General features: G+C 42.1%; 1 protein-coding gene across 2 annotated transcripts in view; it reads left to right on the plus strand.

Moving 5' to 3' along the window:
* UBASH3B (ubiquitin associated and SH3 domain containing B) overlaps positions 1-21,028 on the plus strand; it is a 160,593-nt gene that overhangs the window by 108,682 nt on the left and 30,883 nt on the right. Inside the window, exons 2-5 of one of the 2 annotated variants that reach the window (XM_031960177.1) lie at positions 2,018-2,075; positions 2,874-3,060; positions 5,505-5,703; positions 12,219-12,388. In XM_031960177.1, coding sequence (XP_031816037.1) covers positions 2,018-2,075; positions 2,874-3,060; positions 5,505-5,703; positions 12,219-12,388 — 614 coding nt within the window. The remainder of the gene's footprint in view (positions 1-2,017; positions 2,076-2,873; positions 3,061-5,504; positions 5,704-12,218; positions 12,389-21,028) is intronic. The other variant, XM_031960176.1, reaches the window with a different exon arrangement.

The raw sequence follows: 21,028 nt of genomic DNA on the forward strand, positions 1-21,028 counted from the left end.
CTTTACTTGTCAGGCCTGAAATGTTACCTCCTTTCTGTAAAATGGGAGCTACAATACTTGTACTTCTTACTTCACAGGGCAGTTGTGAGTATAATTACTTTCATTCTTATAGTGCCTTAAAGTTTATTCAGATCAAACAAGATGTGTATGATGGTTTTAGGCAGTTAGCTAGGTGACATAGTGGATAGAGGAATTAGGAAGAACTGGGTTCAGATCCAGCCTCCGACACTTACTTGCTGTGTGACCCTCGGCAAGTCACATAACTCTGTCTGCCTTAATTCCTTAACCTATAAAAAAGTGATAATAATAGCACTTTACTTCCTAGGATTTTTGTGAGGATCAAATGAGATAATATTTATAAAGTTCTTAACACCTTACTGGCATATATAAAGGGTTATGTAAATATTAGTTCTTATTACAAAGCCCTTGGTAAGCAAAAAGTGCTTTGTAAAGGTGAGTAGTCTGTTCTTTCAATGGGCCTGTGCTGTTATTGTTTAAAGACTCTTCTGAGAACTTCCTGTTTTCCCTCTTGCCCTCTCTGTAGAGGAGCTAGCCAATGTGCTAGAAGGCTTCCTCTTGTTAACTCCTATACTTGAATGGATCTCATCTCATCAGTCCACAATCAGCAAACACTTGGCAATGGCTTACTTTGAGCCAGGCACTTCAGGACTTAGAGCACTGAGACAGAAAGTAAGGCCAAAAAGTCCTTGCCCTTAAGTAGCTTACAAACAAAATGGAGACACTTTCCAGCACAATTTGCAGCCCTGCAATTGTGGAATACACCAATCCTTTTTGTTCATGCTTTCCCTTAAGTTTACCACGTGGGATCCACCCAGTATACTGAGGATACATAGATATTCCACTAAATTATGTACCACAACTGGGTTAGCTACTGCTAGGTGCTAATTAGTACAATCTATTTTCTAGTTGATACATATTTACTTTGTTTCTCGGTTATTATAAAAAGTGCCAGTATAAATATTTTTGGGGTACATCTGGATATTCTCCCCTAATCTTTAACGTCCTTAAGATATGTGCCCAGCAGCAAAATCTCTTGAGTCAATGGTTGTTGGAGTTTCACCTGGCTGCGCCTCTCTAGGAATTGTCTTTCTCTACCATGCCCCAGAAAGATGGTTATTGGGATAATCTCATCATCCTGGTAAGATCACCAGCCTTGCTATTCTACCTCATCAGTCTGATTGGAGAGTGGAGCTGTGAACTCCCAAACCTCTATTTAAGGAAGATGCTCAGCTCAGAACATCCCTCTCATGTCTTATGGGCTGCATTACTCCGAGGGATCTCTGACATCCTCCCTTATCTTGGCTACTTTCTCCCCTTTGTCTTTTGGCTTCCTTTCCTGTGTTGTTTTCCTTCTGTAGATTGTAAGTTCCTTGAGGGCAGGAATTATCTTTCTTTTTTCTTATTTTTCTTATCTTATACTTTAGCCCAGTGCTTGGCACATAGCAGGTGATTAATAAACATCAATTGGATGACTGGCTGACTTGTTTCTCTAGAGCAGAGGATGAAACAAAGATAGACTTTTGTGAGATGGCTGGATACTCTGGGTGCATCCTTTGTGGGGGAATATAGCAATAGAGATGCCATGTTCTTCTGGTCCTAACTGACCTCAGGGCATGTGGGGATGTGAGAAGAGAGCAAATGAATGAGTAAAGAAGTACACGAGGCAAAATATCCTTCTCCCCTAACAAAAATAAGACACAAGAGCCTTTTGGGGAGCAATAAGAAAACTGTAATTTAAGAACTGCCTGCAAAAAGAATGCACAGTGTGTCAGATAGCTTGCTAGGTTGATGCTAATTCTATGTAAATTAACTGCCAGTCCTAACTCTTTCATAGGCCTTGATGTGGCCCTTGGGAAAGATCTTGCTGGAAATCTCTCCCTGTCAGTTAATAGGGGACCACAGACTCCTCCCTTGCATTCAGCTCTTGGTGCTATGGGGAAAAAAGCCGATGTGAGGCTAAAAATACTAACAATAGAAATTTGATTTCTCTTTCTAGACAAAAAGCCTTGGCATCCACAGGAGGAAGGAGTGTTCAGGCAGCATGTGACTGGTTGGTATGAAATAAATAAATAGAGAGAAAATAGCATACGATTAGCCCAGCTCATGGGCTTGAATATGCATTAGCTTTAGATTAGAGCCCTGCTTGGAGGGAGGGGCGGGGGCTGATGGAAGCAAGTCTGTGTAGCAGGTTCCTTTTATGTTTTTGAGTAAAACTACCTTAAATAAAGTATGTATTCTTTTCCCACTGGGGCAAAATCAGGGTATCATCTCAGAGCTGGGGTCCTACAGAGGCAGGGGATGGTTATGAAGCATGTTCATGCGATGGAAAGCATATTAGATGGGCATTGCCATTCTTGCCCTTTGGGGTTCTAGGCTAGTACTTTTAGCCTTCAAATACATACACTTCACAGGATACTTTCTAGCTCCCCTTAACTTTGATGATCTCCTGGATGTAGAAACAAGGACAGGAGTTTAAGGAAGAGAGAGACTGGACTGGAATTGTCCTCGTAGGTTGGAAAGGGGGTGGGCACAAACCAGAAAAGGTTTCCTGCAGCTATAAAATAAAGGAAGGGGAGGATGTAACATGATACACAGGAGGAGGGCGGTTGTTTAGGCATGTGTTGGGTGTGAAAAGAATGTTCCAACTTGCTTCTGCTAAGATAGATTAGAGGGGGTGGCAGGAGTGGGGGTGGGGATGGTAACAGAGGCAAGGAAAAAATGAGAAGAGAAAGAAACCTTTCTCTCATGGGATGTTGCCCAGACCAGTGACTAGTGGGCAGGTTTATGTCTCCTTTCAGTCCCCCCGTTATTATTCATAACTATTCTCTCTTTCCTCCTTTATTCCATTACAGGTTGTTCTCCCATGTCGGTGACCCCTTCCTGGATGACTCCCTGCCCCGAGAGTATGTGTTGTACCTACGGCCCACTGGCCCCTTAGCTCAGAAACTCTCTGACTTTTGGCAGCAGTCCAAGCAGATCTGTGGGAAGAATAAAGCACATAACATCTTCCCCCACATCACCCTCTGCCAGTTCTTCATGGTGAGCTAGCTCTACTCTGCCCCTTTTTATCCTGTCCCCAGGAAGGGCCTGGACCCTCTACTGGAGGTCCTTGTCTTCTCTTGATCCCAGAAAGTGATCCTAGGGTGGTGGGGGGAACACAGCCATGAGTCCCTTGGGCACTTGTTAGAGACTGTGTGAGAGATGCCCTGGTTATGTCTGTCTGGACACCCAGACTGGCTGAGAAAGAGAGTGTGCTATTCTTTCAGATCTGCTGGGGTTCCAGGAGCACTGAGAGTCCTGTCCAAGGGGGTGGTGGGTTTCCTTGCCTGACTGTGCATTTTACTGCTGTATTCACTGTATGTGTATATATGTGTATGTATACTTAAATATATATATATTCACTATAACATGCTCAAAGATGATAAGACTGAACCATTATCATGGATTTTGAGTTGTTGCCATAGAGGTGAAGATTGATTTGCTCTCATTCCACTTATTTATCCCCAATCTTCCCATAACCAAGAACAGACACTGGAGATACTTGGGGGATTTATAGTTATAGCCTGGCGCTAAGCAAACTGATCCTGGTGGGCATCAGCCCTGTGACCCTTTCCTCAGAGATCTACAGATGGCAATGCCTTCAGTTGTTTCTATGTTTAACAAGCCCAGTGGTCAGAAAGTTCCTTAAGAAGACTAACCTTAATACTCCCGTCTTCAGTATATGCTTATATCTTATTTTGTCTCTGTGGAGAGAAAAAAGATGATTAGTCCCCTTATATGTACAGATGAAGCAGGAAAAAAGATCAAGTTACCTTGTATCAGATGTCTTTTGAGTTTTTTGGTTTGTTTTCTTCAAGATTGGTATTTTTGTTGTTGTTCAGGTGAGATAATTTTTTTCTCTTTTTCTTTTCCCATTTACCCTCTGAATTAATATGTTCACGACTAACAGAAGTTAGTCATCCCAGGGCTTATAAAACACCTTTTTCAAATGTGCTCAGAGCTTTCCAGCTACATTATCATTTTCCTAACATTCAATGAGGCATCAGGGTGATCTCTCAGTTCCCTACGTCTCATTGCTCCTAAAACACAAATGGGTTTTTATCATCAGAAGACTACAAAAGGAGTTGGAGAATACAGCTTCTCATCCATCACTTCATCTGCAAGTGCTTCGTGAACACTTTAGGCGAACAAAATTCATTAATTGGTGGCCATGGGCTATGGTTTGAAAGCTGGAGGAGACTTTATAGACCATTTAGAAGTGGTTTTAGAGATAGTGTCAAACATGGTATTTGAATCCAGACCCTACAACTCCCAAACACCATTGCTTTACTCTGTATTGTACTGCGTTTCATGTCTGATAATGACTCTTTTTTTAACTAGCTGACCCAGTCCTCCTACAGCTCACATAGAGTCTTTTACCAGGTCACACATATCCTTCTGCTTGGTAGGATCTATCAGAGCTTATATTCTGGTTTAACTTTGAGAGCCCAGCCAACATCCACATCACAATGGCATATTCTTTAATAGTGGGTTTAAAAAGAAATTTTATTTTTAATAATTCAAGACTGTATATTTAAAAAAAAAAAAAAACATGTTTGTTTGGCTTTTTAAGTCAGTGTGCATGTATGTCTCTTTCCTTCTAGTCTTTTTTTTTCTCTTTCCCTTTCTTTTCTCTCTTCCCTTCTCCCTATATTTTTCCTTTCTCCTTCTCTCTCTCCATCTCCACTTTCTCCCTCTCCCTCTTCTTTTTATTCTCTTCTTCCTTCCCCTTCTTTTTTCCTCTCTGTCTCTCCCTCTCCCTCTCCTTTTCTCTTCCTCTCTGTTTCCCACTCTCTCATCCCCTCCCCCACATTCTCTCTCCCTCAAATTCTGTCTCTTTTCTGTGTGTTTTATCTTTCCCCCTCCTCTCCTCTCTCTGTCTTTCTTTGTCTCCCTCTGTCTCTGTCTCTCTTGCTCTCTCTCTCTCTCTTCCTCTCTCTCTGTCTCTGTCTTTCCCTCCCTCCCCCTCCCTTTCTCCCTTCTTCCCCCTCCCTTTCTTCCCCTCCCTCTCTTCCTCTCTATCTCCCTCCTCTCTCCCTCCCGCCTCTTTCCCTTTTCTCTTCCTCCCTCTCTCCTTCCCCACTCCCTCTGTCCCTCCCCCTCCTCTGCCCCTTCCCCCTCCTTTTCTCCCTCCCTCTCTCCCTCCTTCCACTCTCCCTTTCCCCCTCTCTGTCTCTCCCTCTTTCCCTCCCCCTCCCTCCTTCCCTTTCCTCGCCCCCCTTCCCCCTATCCTTCTCTCTCTGTGTCTCTATGTCATGTACCATCTTGTTCCTGCTTCCTCTATGACAGCCCCATATTCAGCTGCTAGGGAATAGTAAGGAGGAGGCCCCAGGTCAGTTGTTGCCCCCAGAGATGTCCGATGGGTTCCCAGACACTGAAGGGCTGCCCCCCCCTCCTGAGTCACTGTGTGCCCTTGACCGGAGCTTGTGCTCTCCTCTTGCCAGTGTGAGGACAGCAAGGTGGACGCCCTGGGGGAGGCCCTGCAGGCCACTGTCATGCGCTGGAAGTGCAAGTTCTCAGCCCCGCTGCCCCTGGAGCTCTACACCTCCTCCAACTTCATCGGGCTCTTTGTGAAGGAGGACAGTGCGGAGATCCTCAAGAAGTTTGCTGCTGACTTTGCTGCTGAGGCAGCCTCTAAAACAGGTGAGCCAGCTGCCCCCTGTGTCCTGGGGTCCTGGAGAAGGCGGGGGCTGGGGGGGCGAAGCTGGGCGGATGCTCGGAGAGGGCAGCGACAAAGTCAGTGAAGGAAGGAATGGGAATGGAGTGTCAGCCTCGCACTGCATGCCCTGGACGCTTGCTCCTAAAAAGCTTCCCTTCTGCTTGGGGGGAGGACATGCAGAGAGGGAGTGGTCGCCAGCCTGGGGCAGCCAGAAGTGGCAGTGTTGGTTTGATTATTGTTCCAAGAGCTAGAGGGGGAAAGGGAAGGGGTGTGAGAAGGGCCACGGCCAGAAAAGGACAGAGTGCTAAGTCTGCTTGGAGAACCAGGCCACGACGACCCCGGGGCAGGAGAGCAGGGGCGCTAGCGAAGAGTCTTTTGGTGGGGTGATGTCCCCGGACTGCCCCCGGCCACCCTTAACGAACCTCCCACTCAGGGGACCAGGCTGGAGTGACTGCTTTGCCTGGGTTTGGGGCCAGGAGGGTGGGGGGAGAGTGAGGGAGATGTTCAGGTGTCTTTCCTCCTCCTCAATGAGACCAGCAACCCAGAGCCTGCTTCCAAGGCCATGAGAGTGGAACAACATCACCCTTTCCCAGTTCAGAATTCAAGAATCTTTCTTTCTCTAATTCTCCTTCCCATCCAAATGTTCATCTGGGTCTGATAATCACAATTGTAAGATTTCAAGTTTGTATAAAAAAGAGCTTTTATATATATCACCTCATTTGATCCTCATAACATCGCTATGGGTTCGGTAGTCTACACATTAGTGCTCCCACTTTACAGATGAACAGATTGCAGCTCCGATTGTGACTTTTCGGAGGTCATAGAGTGTGTAAGTAAGAAGAGTATAGGGCTAGAGCTCAGACTTTGACTTGGAACCCTGTGGCTCTTCCTCCATTATGTCATGTTGTTCTTTGGGAGCCAGAGCACTGGGTCAGAATTTCTCATGGATCTCGTGGACGACAAGTATGGTCACTTAGTATTTAAATAACACTAATATTCACTGAACCATTTCCCTTTACTTGCTAAAATTCATTACATGAATCTGAGCCTCATGGGTCAGCCTTAAAATACAGCCCCATAAAGACTCCTCTCCTTTTATTCCAACTAGGGCTTTCAGTTTAATCCAATTGAGACTTCCCATTAAAAGAATTAGCTGAAAGGGGTGGTTGTTATGTGTGTTTATTCTGGAGAAAAGAAGAGAAGGAGGGTTACAAAGCTGGCTTCTGTGCGGCTACAGGTCCAAACAGACTCACTTAGCTTAATGAGAAGTTTGGTTGGTATGGGGCATAAATAAAGAGCAGACAAAGGGAGAACATAATTCTCTGGCCAAAGAAAGACACAGAGAGGAATGGGGGCAAAGACAGTCTCCCTTAAGGATGCATCAATCAGTCAAGAAGAATTTATTGAGCATCTGTGTCTAGCTGTGGGGGGATGGAAGAGGAGCTCAGTGGATAGAGTTCCAGACATAGGGTCAGGAAGATGAGTTCAAATCCAGCCTCAAATACTGGGCAAGTCACTTAATCTGTTTACCTCTGTTTCCTCATGAGGGATAATAATAGCATCTATTTACTCCCCAGGGTTATTGTGAACATCCAGTGAGATAATAATTGTAAAGTGTTTAGCACAGCGCCTGCTACATAATTAGCACTAAATAAATGTTAGTCATTATTATTTATTCTTTACCCCCAAAGAGCTTACATTCTAGTTAGGGAGACTAAACTGGAACACATGAAGTCATTAAAGAACAGTGAAATGCTAAAATGTGTATACTGATTGATTCAAAGTTCAGAAACAGCTGGTGATTATAGCAAAATTTGTTTTTACAAAATTTAAAATGTCATAAAATTTACAAAAATTTGGTTTTACCGGAGACCAAATTTCACAAATTCACTTAATTTGAATGTTTTTGTCAGCAATTGCTAAGAAGAAAAATAAAGATAGAAAGTATAAATAAAAGTAAAATAGTAAAGATACATGAAAAAAGAGCTAGAGTAATGGAGAAAAAGGAGATGGGGTATAAATGAGGCCAGGGTTTTGATAGGTAAAAGGGAAAAAGGAGATATGTGTTGAGGATTGGAGAGTGAATGGATGGAAAATAGCATCTATAAAATTCTGAGACAAGAATGAGGTTGGCCTGGATTAGGTAAGATCTGGACAGACTGAATTAAAGAGTGTTTATTGAGCAATGAAAACATCATAACTTCATGGAATGTCAGAGTTGAAAGGGATTTTAGGGATTGTCTTCATCTTATAGATGAAAAAACTGAAGCACCTAGAGAGAGTGGGAAGCCCAAGGCCACATAGTTCTTTTAGGCTTCCATGTTTGAGAAACCCAGTGCCCTGAACTGTTCTTTCCAAAGTTACTAGCTATCAATTTAAAGGCCTATTCTCCATTTTCACCATTCTTGACCTACCTTAAACACTTGACGCTGTTGATCACCTCCTTTTATTATATATCCCTCTCCCTGGTCTGGGTTTTCAGCACACTGCTGTCTTTGGTTCTCTTCCTACCTCTCAGAGCTCTTCTCAGACTTGTTTGCTGGGTTTTCATTCTTGCCAAACTCTCTAACATCTTAATTGTGGGTGGCTCTCAAGGTTCTATATTGTATACTTTCTATGCCAGACCCTCTTCTTCCTGTATATACTATCTCATTTGCTGATCTCATTAGTTCCCATGAATTTAGCTGTCTTCTCTATATAGAGGATTTCTTAGATGGTGATTCAGTGAATAGAGTGCCAGACCTGGAATTGGGAAGACCTGAGTTCAAATCCGGCCCCAGACACTTATAGCTATGTGATCCTAGGAAGATTATTAAGGTAACTCTGTTGCCTCAATTTCCTCATCTGTCAAATGAGCTGGAGAAGGAAATGGAAAACCACTCCAGTATCTCTGCCAAGAAAACCTCAAATGGGGTCACAGAGAGTAAGATATGATTGAAAAATAACTAAATCACAACAATAAATCCTAGTCTTACTTCTAAGTTCCCATCTTCCACACTTCAAACTAATTAGTCCATAAGTATCTTAAAATCAACATGAGCAGAAAAAGAACTCTTTGCTTTCCCCCTCACACCCTTTCCCTCTTCCCAGCAATCTATTACTTTGGGGTTACTTCTGTCCTTTCAGTCACTCAGTTTTACAGTGTTGGTTCACTGTCTTCCTCTACCCATATTCAATCTATTGCCTTCTCAGAATCTGTTGTCTACCCTATTTCAGGCACTTGTTGCCTGAAGCTTCTACTTTTCTGGGCTTCAGTCTGTCATATATTGAAAATGGAGTTAAAGATCCCATGCGAGAAGTTTTTTTTAGGAGGAATTAGTAGAAAAAGATAACTATTTAATGAAACTTCTAGTTAATCTCTTTGCAGAAGCCTTCAAGTGAGTCTTCTTGAATCAAGACTCTGTCTTCTCCAGATATACTTTTCACTTAGTACCAAGATTTCCTAAAGCATAGGTCTGATTATGTCACCCTCCTACTCAATAAACTTCACTGACTGTTTCCTACAGTACAAAATCTAAAATCCTCTAGTATTTCACTTTCTTCACAACATGGCCCCTTGCAGATTTCTAGTCTCTTCACACTCCCTTCACACACTTTGTGATCCAACAATACCAGTCTAATTGCTCTTCCTTGAACATGATACTGTCTGTGGTCATGTTATTCAGCACTTTGGGTTTGGTTGCCTTCTCAGATTTCCTTCCATTCCAGAAGAGCAGTTTCCCCATTAAAAAAGAGTTTCTGGAAGCCTGGGCTTCCAAACAGCCTTATATATGAGAAATAGCTTAGGAAGCAAACTATTTCCTGTTCCTTTGATGGCATCTCAGAGAACTGGTTTTCCCTCATTGAACTGTATCTGCTGTCAGAATCTATTAAAATCCTACGTCTGAGGTTAGGCAGAGGGCTTAATGTCAGGAGCCAAAGTGAGTGAGGTAGCCACCAACCCCAAAGCCTTCACTGTTGGGTAGAGCAGGGTTCAGCCACAACTGTAGCGGGTGCTTCTTCTTGTTGTTTGACCTTAGTTCTTGGAGACGACCATGGCATCAGGAAGGTGAGGCTGTGTCCTGCAAGGAAATTTAATTTAAGTGAAGCAGGGTTGTGCAAAGTCACCAGCCTCCCTTTCTCCTCCAGAGCCATCTAGATCCAGTAGCAAGACAGAGTTAGGGCAGCTAGAGTGTGGAGTGGGAGACCTTGGACTTTTTGAGCTAAGGTCTTTCCAGAGTCTCAGTTTGACTGAGAGAATGCTGAGGGAATTCCAGTGATTAATGGTAGGTAAGAAATGAGACAGAGATTGGCCTCTTTTACCTAATCAGAAAAATAATAACCCTCAGTTTGGCAGGGGAAAATCCTCAAGATTTCTGGCTAAAACAGAAACAATTGCTATTTACATTCATTCTGAGCCCTCAGGACTCAAACAATGACCAAGTGAGACTTGAGCTGGGACTGGGGATGCTTAAAACTTGTGCTAGTGAGGGAGCTTTCTATTACTCTCCAACTTGGAGAGATCCGGGGTTTTTTGCCACTTAGTGCCCCCTGGTGGCAACAGACAGAATTGGGTGGTTCTAGTGAAATTGGCTTCATTCTATAAAACCCACATTTTAAGAGACACCGACAGGTTTAAGCATCCTTTGTAATATGAATGAACTATAGAAAGTCAATGCCATTGTGTTTGCATTATATTTTTGCCTGACTATTCCTGAGTCTCATGAAAGGACCAGATTTCTCTTGTCAGACTCAAAACAGACTCAAAACACTGTAAGCCAGAGTACAGGACTTACTTAGCCTATGGCATAAGCCTCTGCTCTCTCTTACTTTGGGCAACGATAAGTACTTCTGCCCAAATGAAATCATAGGGATCTGAATCTAGATTTATAGGATTATAGCAGCTGGAAGGAACCTTAGAGATCATCTAGTCTTCTTCTTATTGATGAATAAATCGAGACCCCAGAAAGGGGGAATGACTTGCCTGCTGGCGGCCATACAGCTAGTTAGCAGTAGAGATTGTAGTATAAGTATTATCCCCATTTTTTGGATCTGAAAACTCAAGTCAGAGAAGTTAACTCTCTTTTCCAAAAGGTCACACAGGTGACAAGGTAGAGAGAAGATTCAAACACAGGTCTTCAAATAAATCTAGTGTATTTTTCCATTGCATGATTCTATTACTTTTTTTTTTTTCATTTTAAATTAATAGTAAATTACTTCCCCATTTGCATGGCTTTTCTCTTTTTTTGTACAAAGAATTTCAGATAATACTAATCACAAAGAGCTCTTGGGCATTGCAATGATATCATGGACCTTGAAAGCATTTGACCCAATTTTCTCTTTTCTCATTGGACCAGACATAGAATCTATTGGCTAGGGCTACTGGTTAAACCAGGATTTTCCTTCCAACTTGCTGGGAAGTCTTGAGGGTTGAAGCGTCTTCCCTTTTCTAAACCTCAGTTTCCCATGTAAATAATGGAATTAAAAAGATCCATTGCTAGTATATTTTTAGGAGGAATCAATAGGAAAAAGGTAATTGTTTAGCCAATCCACAACTCCCTGAAAATGCTAAATATAATGTTTTCATCATTTGTGAAAAGACTAGCTGGATGTTAACTTCAACCAGTTTTTTTCATATCTCATTACCTAATCTTATGGATTCTGACTCCCTGATTTATCTTACATCTGTCCCTTTATGCCACTTTTCTCTCTCAGCTAATGTGTCCTTCATACTAACACCAGAATAATCCATAATGCATTGGTCAAGTCATTTCATTCCTCTGCTCAGAATTTTTCAGTGGTTCACTATAACCTACCAAGTAAAATCCAGATTGGTTAGACTGGAATTCAAGGCCCTCCACAATCTGGTACCTCCTTGTTTCTCTTCAGTCTCTGGACCCTGAACGTGCCCTGAATTTTCTTGTCTGAATCCTTTTGCCTTTGTCTTCAGCCTAGAATATATTGGCATCAGTATATTTCTCCTTACTGAACTGCTGCTACCTACCTTTAAAGTGCAGCTTAAATGTCACTTCCTTCATGCCCTTGTGAATAATGGCATTGTTCCCTGAGTCCTCACGTTGCACTTGTTTTGCACTTCTGTGATAGAGTAAATAAGTTAGCTTGTACTGAGTCTGTTTGAGTGTGTCACCTCCCCCACCAGACTGAGCTGCACAAGGCCTCAGATAGCATCCTCTCTACATTTTGTGTTTTTCCCCATCTTGTTGGGATGTTGCAGTGCTGCTGCGCACACAGTAAGCCCATAATAAATATGGGCCCAAGCCACAGACTCTAATTGATTTTCAGGAACAGCGAGTTGGTATTGGATTCATTTACTCTTCTCTTTTCCCCCTGCTGCTGCTTAGGATGGGAGAAGAAGCCTTGGTGACTGGCTTGGGAGCTATAGGCTTGATATTTGGAAGGAACAAGTCCAACGGGGCCTCTTGCTGTGCTGCTCCTTCCAGTTCCCAAGAGTCCTTTGTCATCCACTTTTGCAGACTCCTCCCTGTCTTTCTTTTTCCAGAAGTGCACGTGGAACCCCATAAGAAGCAGCTTCATGTGACTCTGGCTTACCACTTCCAAGCCAGCCACCTGCCCACCCTGGAGAAACTGGCCCAGAATATTGATGTCAAACTGGGCTGTGACTGGGTTGCTACCATATTCTCTCGAGACATCCGATTTGCTAACCATGAGGTAATCTATCTCTCACCTACTCCTACCAGACCTGCCCTCTAAATTTAGCTACCCACCAACATGGATTAAGCACCTGTCATATTCACAGTCCCATGCTGGGTCCTACGGGTGGATACCAAAGAAATGCAACATAGACTAACCGAAAAATGTAGATTCCAGTCCCAGTTCTGCTCCTAACACACATGGACATATGGATGGGACATATACTTCTTAAAAATGTAATGGGCCCTGGACAAAGTAGCAACAAGTAGATTCCCACTCTTGCTTGTGGCTTGAGAGCCATTCTTTCCCTGGGTCTTTGTTCAATTCAGTTAAACAGATGTTTATTAAACCCCCATTATGTGCTAGGTCTGGGAATGCAAAAACAAGGAACTAAACAGTTACTCAAGGAATTCCCCTTCTAATAGAGCTGTTTCTTCTGCTAAAATGTTAACACAGCCCAGGTCTCACCAACAGATTGGTTGGCAAGTCATTTCAACTTTCTAGGGGCCAGTTTCTTTAGCTGTAAAAATGGAGATGATAATATTTGGCTGGAATATAGCTCATTGGGATGTTTTGGGAATTTAATAATAATTAATAAATAAGTAATAAATAGAAAACATGCTTTTAAATATTGGAAAGAATTATTTCAAATAAAAATTCAAATAAAAAAGATTTCTCCAAAATCTTTTAGCAGCAAAAGGGCACACAAATAAAACATGACATCAGAACATTGACCAGATATTTGTGAAACACTTCTTATGTCTAAGGTACCAAGTGTGGGGTGAAAAGAGTAGAGAGAAACATAAGAGGAAAAAAAGATCTTGCTTTTAAGGAGGCTTTTGGCTAGTTGGAGAGAAAAGGATAATAATAACAATACATTTGTTTCACATATTATTGAAAGGTGCTTTACCCACTTTATGGTTTTTGAGGCTTACAGCAATATTTCAAGCTAGGTGGTTACAAGTATTTTCATAATCCCTTTGAGGAATATGGGGATATAGGCCCTTTGTGTCTGGCCCAAGGTCAAAGGCAGAGTTTGTACTGCCTGGTGAGGATGCTGCTGTCTCTGTATCATCCTAGGAGAGCTTCTAGAAGCACTAAGTCTGGGTTTAACCTTATCTAGAAGAGAAATCATTCCAGAAATTACCTAGAATAGGAAGGAAAAGAGCTGTGGTTAGTTAGAAAGATACACTTTGTTCTTAGAATATGAGAAGAATTATCTGAAAAGTTAGGCTAACTCTGGAATGGCCTCCTTTTATAAGAAGAGTGGGCAAGAAAGGTGGCCGTGGAATTTTACCAGGAATGTCTTCTAATCAACACTGCCCTCCAGTTAACACAAAGGGTAATTGCTTTTCTGCCTGACCCACATTCTTGCTCAATTGGCACAGAGGAAAGAGATTGAGAGAGGGAGAAAGAGAGAGATTGCAAACACCCACATGAATTATCGTCTAAAAATAACTTGTCCCTTTTTATCTTGAATGTGTAAAAGCTCATTTGTTACTGTTCTTTTCAATAGTGCTTTCCATAGCTCCTCAGAATAGAATTTCCACTTTAAAGTCCATTTCCCTTAAGAGAATCTTCCTATATTTGTGTAGGACTCTCATCCCTTGGGCCTCATTGATTGTCTCTGCCTCTTTCTCTGTCTCTTCTCAATCAATCAATCACTCTCTCTCTCTCTCTCTCTCCCCCCCTTCCCTCCCTCCCTCTTTCCCTTCCTTCCTCCCTTTCTCTCTAAATCTGTCTCTCTTCTTCCCTCCCTCCCTTTCTCTCTCTAAATCTATCTTTCTCTGTCTCTCTTTTGATAATTGTGTCAATGAGACAACCAGAGAAAGAAAGTGACTCATTTAAGATAGTACCTCAAGTAGGCAAGGGGAAAGCTGGGGTGAATTCTGTATTTGAGTCTCAAATCCAATTCAACCTAAAACTATTTATTTAAAAAGCATCTACGATATGGAAGTTACTGAGCCAGGTGCCAGGGATACAAATGCATATATACATAAACACATCCCCATATACCTGTATGTATGTATATACCCCCTGTCCTTAATGAGCTTACATGGGAGAGAGGAGTGCAGACATCCAAGATATTTAGAGAACGTAGAAGATGGTAACAGTCAGAAGAATAAGGAAAAGTTTCTTATAGGGAGTGAATGAAGGTCTGAAACTGAACTTTTTAATAATGATGATGATGTGATGATAAAAAAAAAAAAACTTTGAGGTTTACAAAACGCTTTTAATATATTATTTCATTTGGTAATCACATCGACCATGCGAGGTGGGTGTTACTGTCAGTTTTGAGATGAGGAAATTGAAGATCGGGGCATTTAAGTGATTTAGCCATTTGTAGATCAGTTCACTAGGTTTGGCTGCAGGAATATCCATCATCCTTTTGGGCAGTTCTTTTCACTCTATTCATACATCTAGGCTACAATGGCTTTGGCTGTCTCTCTATAGCAGATGACCACATAAGGTATGGTCAGGGGCAGCCGGATGGTGAAGTGGATAGAGCACCAGCCAAAGTCAGGTAGACCTGAGTTCAAATCCAGACTCAGATACTTAACCCTTAAGTGATTTGCCTTAATTTGCCTACTCCCCCTCCCTCTCCCCCACAATGCTCTGGTTTATCTCAGTAGCTCTGCACAGAACCATAGCTATCCTCAAAAGAAAGATGTCTGACATTTAACAAACTTTAACTTTGGCAAAGTTTTATCTACTGGGGAAGCGTACAAGTCAGTGAGGATTCCAGGCTCTCACAAGCAGAATTCTTACAATTGACATATTAGTGGAAAAGATACGTAAGAATAAAACACATAACAAACTGCCTGCTTCTGTGACCTGTACTGTGGCACCACAAATAGGTCACAGGGTCAGGAGCAGGCCCGACTTCAAGCCTGGCCTCAGTTTAGTTCAATAAACATAGATTAATTGCTCACCACATGCCGGGCACCATGTTAAGCCCTGGGGATACAAAAAGAAGCAAGAGAGAGTCCCCGTCCTCAAGGAGCTTGCCATCCAGCGGGGTAGGGAGCATAGCACAGGATAGAGCAGCAGTAGCCGAGGGAAGGCACTGCGGTCAAGATGGACTGAGGAACTGTGGAAGGTGGGCATCTAGTTAGGACGATGGGAGGAGGAGGGCGTTCCAGGCTGGAGGAACAGCCAGAGAAAATGCCAAGAGCGAAGAGCCTGAATGTCTTGTTTATGGGACAGCCGGGCCAGGGTCCCTGGGGGGAAATGAGGGGTGAGGTATCAGAAGACTGGAAGGTGGAAGGGGGCTAGGATTTTAAATGCCAGGGCATCTCGTATTTCATTTCTAGAGGCAATAGGGAGCCACTGGCATTTACTGAGTAGAGGAGGTGACATTAGGAAAATCATTTTGGTGGCTGAAGGGAGGTAGCTTGAAGGGAGGAAATGCTTAAGGCAGGCAGGACCCCCAGCAGCTCTTGCGGTCCCCTAGGGCGAGGCAAGGAGAGCCTGTAGCAGAGTGGGGACTGTGGCAGTGGACAGAGGAGGACACATTTGAGAGAGATTGCAGAGGTGAAATAGACAGGGCATGGCAATGCATGGATTGGGGGGGGGGGGGAGGTCAGTGAGAAATCCAGGCTGACTTCTGGTTTAGGGGCCCGAGGAACTGGAGGATGGCATTGCCCTCTGCTGTCCCAGGGAAGGTAGGAGGTGGGAGGATTTGGGGGAAAGATAAATGAGTTCTATTTTGGGTGTATCGAGTTTAAGATGTCTACTGAAAATTAGTTTGAGATATGAGACTGGAAGTCTACAGAAATGCTGGGACAGGAAAGATGGATATAAGAATCATGAGCATACAGATGGCAACTAAATCCATGGGAGCTGATGAGATCCCAAGTGAGGGACTGTACAAGAAGATAAGGTCCCGGACAGAAGCTCAAGGGACTCCTATGGGAAGAGGGTGTTATCTAGAGAAGGAGGCAGGGAAGGGGTGGTCAGATACATAGGGGAACCAGGAGGGAGGCTGTTCTGAAAACCTCAAGAGAAAAGAGCACTAAAGATGAAAAAGTGATCAACAGTCTTAGAGCCTCAGAGAGGTCAAGGAGAATGAGGAGTGAGAAAAGTCAGTCACAGGATTTGACAAGCAGATCATCAATAACTTTGGAGAGGGAAATTTTGGTGGAATGATAAGGTCAGAAGCCAGATTGTAAGAATAGAAGTGAGAGAAGGAAAAGTGGACACATCTTCTGTGAAAGACATTTTCTTTTCTTTATTTTTTATAATAGCTTTTTATTTTTCCAAATACATGCAAAGATAGTTTTCAACATTCACCCTTGCAAAACCTTGTGTTCCAAATTTTTCTCCTTCTCTCCCCATCTCCTCTCTCTCTTAGATAGCAAGTAATCCCATATAGGTTAAACATGTGCAATTCTTTTAAACATATTTCCATATTTATCATAATGTACAAGAAAAACCAGATCAAAAAGAGAAAAATGAGAAAGGAAAAAACAAGCAAGCAAACAGCAAAACCCAAAAAAGATGAAAATACAATGTTGTGATCCACATTCAGTCCCCATAGTCCTCTCAGGATCACACACATCTTTAGTATTTTGGAATCGGTATGAATCATTTCATTGTTGAAAAGAGCTATGTCCATCAGAATTGATCATTGTATATCTTGTTGTTGCCATGTGCAATGATTTTCTGGGCCCACTCACTTCACTTAGCATCAATTTATGTAAGTCTCTCTAGGCCTCTCTGAAATCATCCTCCTAATTGTTTCTTAGAGAAAAATAATGTTCCATAACATTCATATACCATAACTTATTCAGCCATTCTCCAATTGATGGGCATCCACTCAGTTTCCAGTTCCTTGCCACTACAAAAAGGGCTGCTATAAACATTTTTGCACACATGGGTTCCTTTCCTTCTTTTAAGATCTTTTTGGGATATAAGCCCAGTAGAAACACTGCTGGGTCAAAGGGTATGCACAGTTTGATAGCATAGTTCCACATTGTTCTTGTGGAAGGCATTTTTAAAAATTATAGCTTTTTATTGACAGAGCATATGCATGGGTAATTTTTCAACATTATCCCTTGCACTCACTTCTATTCCGACTTTTCCCTTCCTTCCCTCCACCCCCTCCCCTACATGGCAGGCAGTCTCATACATGTTAAACATGTTAAAGCATATCTTAGATACAATATATGTGTGCAGATCCGTACAGTTCTCTTGTTGCACAGAAGAATTGGATTCAGAAGGTAAAAATAATCTGGGAAGAAAAACAAAAATGGAAGTAGTCCGTATTCATTTCCCAGTGTTCCTTTTCTGGGTGTAGCTGGTTCTGTCCATCACTGATCAATTGGAACTGAATTGGATCTTCCCATTGTCAAAGAAATCCACTTCCATCAGAATACATCCTCATACAGTATTGCTGTTGAAGTGTATAATGATCTCCTGGTTCGCTCATTTCATTTAGCATCAGTTCATGTAAGTCTCTCCAAGTTTCTCTGTATTCATCCTGCTGGTCATTTCTTACAGAACAATAATATTCCATAATATTCATATACCACAATTTTCCCAACTATTCTCCATTTGATGGACAGTGGAAGGCATTTTTCAAGGAGCTTAGCTATGAAGGGCAAAAGAGATATAGGATGACTATAGGAATGGAGGAATGAAATGAGGAAATTTTTTACAGGATAGACAAGGGAATGTTTATAGGCAATAGGAAAAGAGTCAGTGGAGAGGAAGCAATTGAAAATAAATGAGGATGGGGATGACATAGGGGGCCGTTCAGTTGGAGGAGATAAGATGGAATGACATTGTTTGAGCAAATAGAGGGGTTAACCTTGAAAAGGCACTTTATCATATGAAACACTTATTAGCTGTGTGATCTGGGACAAGTCACTTCAATTCCACCTGTCTCATTTTCATCATCTATAAAATGAGAATAACCAAGGCTTTCTATGTGTAATAATAGTGTTGTGAGAATAAAATGAGATTTTTGTAAAGCACTTTGCAAACTTTAAAGTTCTATGTAAGTGCTGCTGCTGATGTTGATGATGATGATGATGATGATTTTCTCATCCTTAAGATCACTTTTCTGTGTAAACTTTGGTAATTGTGAATCTTAGGTAATAATCCAATTACTACCCCTTCACTTCATTATCTGAGGCTTATCTCTACCTTTTTCTGTTCCTCAGTTTTCTTATCTCCAGAACATGGTTTCTTGCCTTTGTTCCCATGATCTTCCCTTCGTGAAACAAGTCTAGATCTGTGACTCTTTCAATGTAAGGAGCTCACTATAGAAAGTCCTTGTACGAGGGTAGGGCCAGTGGATCACCTGTGATTCATTATCTTGGAGAGTTGCCTGGGAATACCAAAGTGAAGTGACCTGCCTATCATAGCTCGTATGAGTTAGAGGCAGGATGTGAACCCAGATTTCTCTGGCTCTGAGGCCAGCTCTCCCAACAATTATACCATGCTACCTTCCCAAGGTGAGAAGTACAAGGGCCATCGAGAGCCAATACCTGCATCATGAACCCTCCTCTTCAGAGTCCTTGACAAAGAGCATTCAGCCTCTGTCCCTCCCCTATCTGGGTTGATGGGGAGCTCCCTACCTCCACAAGATAGTCCACTATATTTTCAAACAATTTGGATTGTGAAAGCTCTTCCTTAGACTGTACTGATGACATTGACCTCTTTAGAAACTAGATACATGAGAAAAAAAAAGGTGTTTTTAACAGAGGCCATACTCAGGTTAAGTACAAGATGGTGTAGTATAGGGAGAAAGAACTGGATTTACATTCAAAAGGACCAGTGCTTAAATTCCAGGTCACTATTCGACTGTAGGCAAGTGTGTGAGCCTCAGTTTCCCTCTTGTAAAATGGGAGGGGGGCGATATTTAGATGGTTGGGTCCTTCTCAGCTACAGCATTCTTTTAATGCCAGGGAGGATCTCTAGCCTGGGCTTGTTTCCTCTTGACGCAGAGCCTTCTACCTCCACCCTGTTTCAGGGAAAGGAATGTTCTTTTTGGGTGGATTCATCACACATGCATCCCTATGATTAAGAGGAATGGCTTATGATGTTGTTCTTAATCAGTGTCACAAATGTGTAGAATCAGGCTCTTGGCTGAGGGGAGGTGACGGTGCATCTGGGAAGGAATCCAGGCTTGGAAGTCAGGGAGAGGAAATAACTCTAGGAGAAGGGAATGCATGGGCTCTAAAAAAAATAAAATGAAAAAGAGCTGATCATTAAATCTTATATTGCAAGGGGAATGAAAGGCTATTTACTGGTCCATCCCTCTGCCTCTAGGGCAGGACCCACTTAAACTATCTTCTTTTCTTAAAAGTCTCCAAAAAAGGAGACTTTGTGATTTTCCTTGGTTGCTTCATCTGACTTTTCAGCTCTACCCCATGTGAAGTGACTAGCTCACAGTCGCATCCAGCACAGTTGCTGCCCTTCAGAGGATCAAGGGTAACCAGGAAACATCATGACCTGAGGACAAACTCCCAGCATGATGGGATGGGGACAATATTGGTCTGGGAGTTAGTAAACATGAGTTCTAATTTGACCTCTGCCTCTAACTTGCGAAGGATGCTGAGCAAATAACAAACTTTCTAGGCTTCCTTTTCTTCTTCTGTAACTGTAATAACAACAATAACATAATGACTACTACTAGTAGTGTTAGCAATAGTAGTAGTTATGGTTGTAGGGAAAGTTATCCAGCACTTTTGCTGTATAAATATAAAGTTTATGAATGTTATTTTGTTGCATCCTCTATGACTAGAGGGTTTAGACTAAGATGCTTTCTAACTCTAATAGTAAGGACCATAGATAAAAATTTCTGCAACCCAGAAATAGTAAAGGACCATTGGCTTTGAAGTCACAAAAGACTCATCTTCCTGAGTTCAAATCCAGCCTCAGACATTTACTAGTTGTGTCACCTTGAGCCAGTCACTTAATCCCTGTTTCCTTATCTATAAGATGACCTGGAAAAGGTAATGACAAAAGCCATTCCAGTATTTTTGCCAAGAAAACCCCAAATGGGGTCACAAAGGGTCAAAAACAACTGACATCACCAAATAACAACAAAGCTCTAATATTTGTCCCATGGATTCCAGTACCCTCTCTGTTGAAAGACATAGATCTTCCCCCAGATTGTCTCCATCTGGCCCATTTGAGTTCTCCAGAGAATAATGGTTTTCCCTAGAGGGAAAAAATTAACATTGGAGCCTATACTAGCAGATTGGACAGTAGGTAACTGGGTCCAAATCTGTTTGTAAGGCAGTTTCCTAAAATGATGGTAGCATATTTAGATGCTAATTCAAAAATGAAATGTCAGCACTCATGGGTGAAATCAATCATTCAACCAGAATTTACTTTGTACCAGGCACTATGTTAGCCTCTGGAAGTATTAAAAAAAAGAAAGAAAAAAGAAAAGAAATAATTTCCACTCTTTGCCGATGACATGATGGTATACTTAGAGAACCCCAGAGATTCTGCTAAAAAGTTATTAGAAATAATCCACAACTTTAGCAAAGTTGCTGGTTATAAAATAAACCCACATAAGTCATCAGCATTCTTATATATCACTAACAAAATCCAACAGTCAGAGTTACAAAGAGAAATTCCATTTAAAGTAACTACTGATAATATAAAATATTTAGGAATCTATCTGCCAAGGGAAAATCA

Source organism: Sarcophilus harrisii, chromosome 3 (assembly GCF_902635505.1).
Source record: "Sarcophilus harrisii chromosome 3, mSarHar1.11, whole genome shotgun sequence".
Lineage (NCBI taxonomy): Eukaryota > Metazoa > Chordata > Mammalia > Dasyuromorphia > Dasyuridae > Sarcophilus > Sarcophilus harrisii.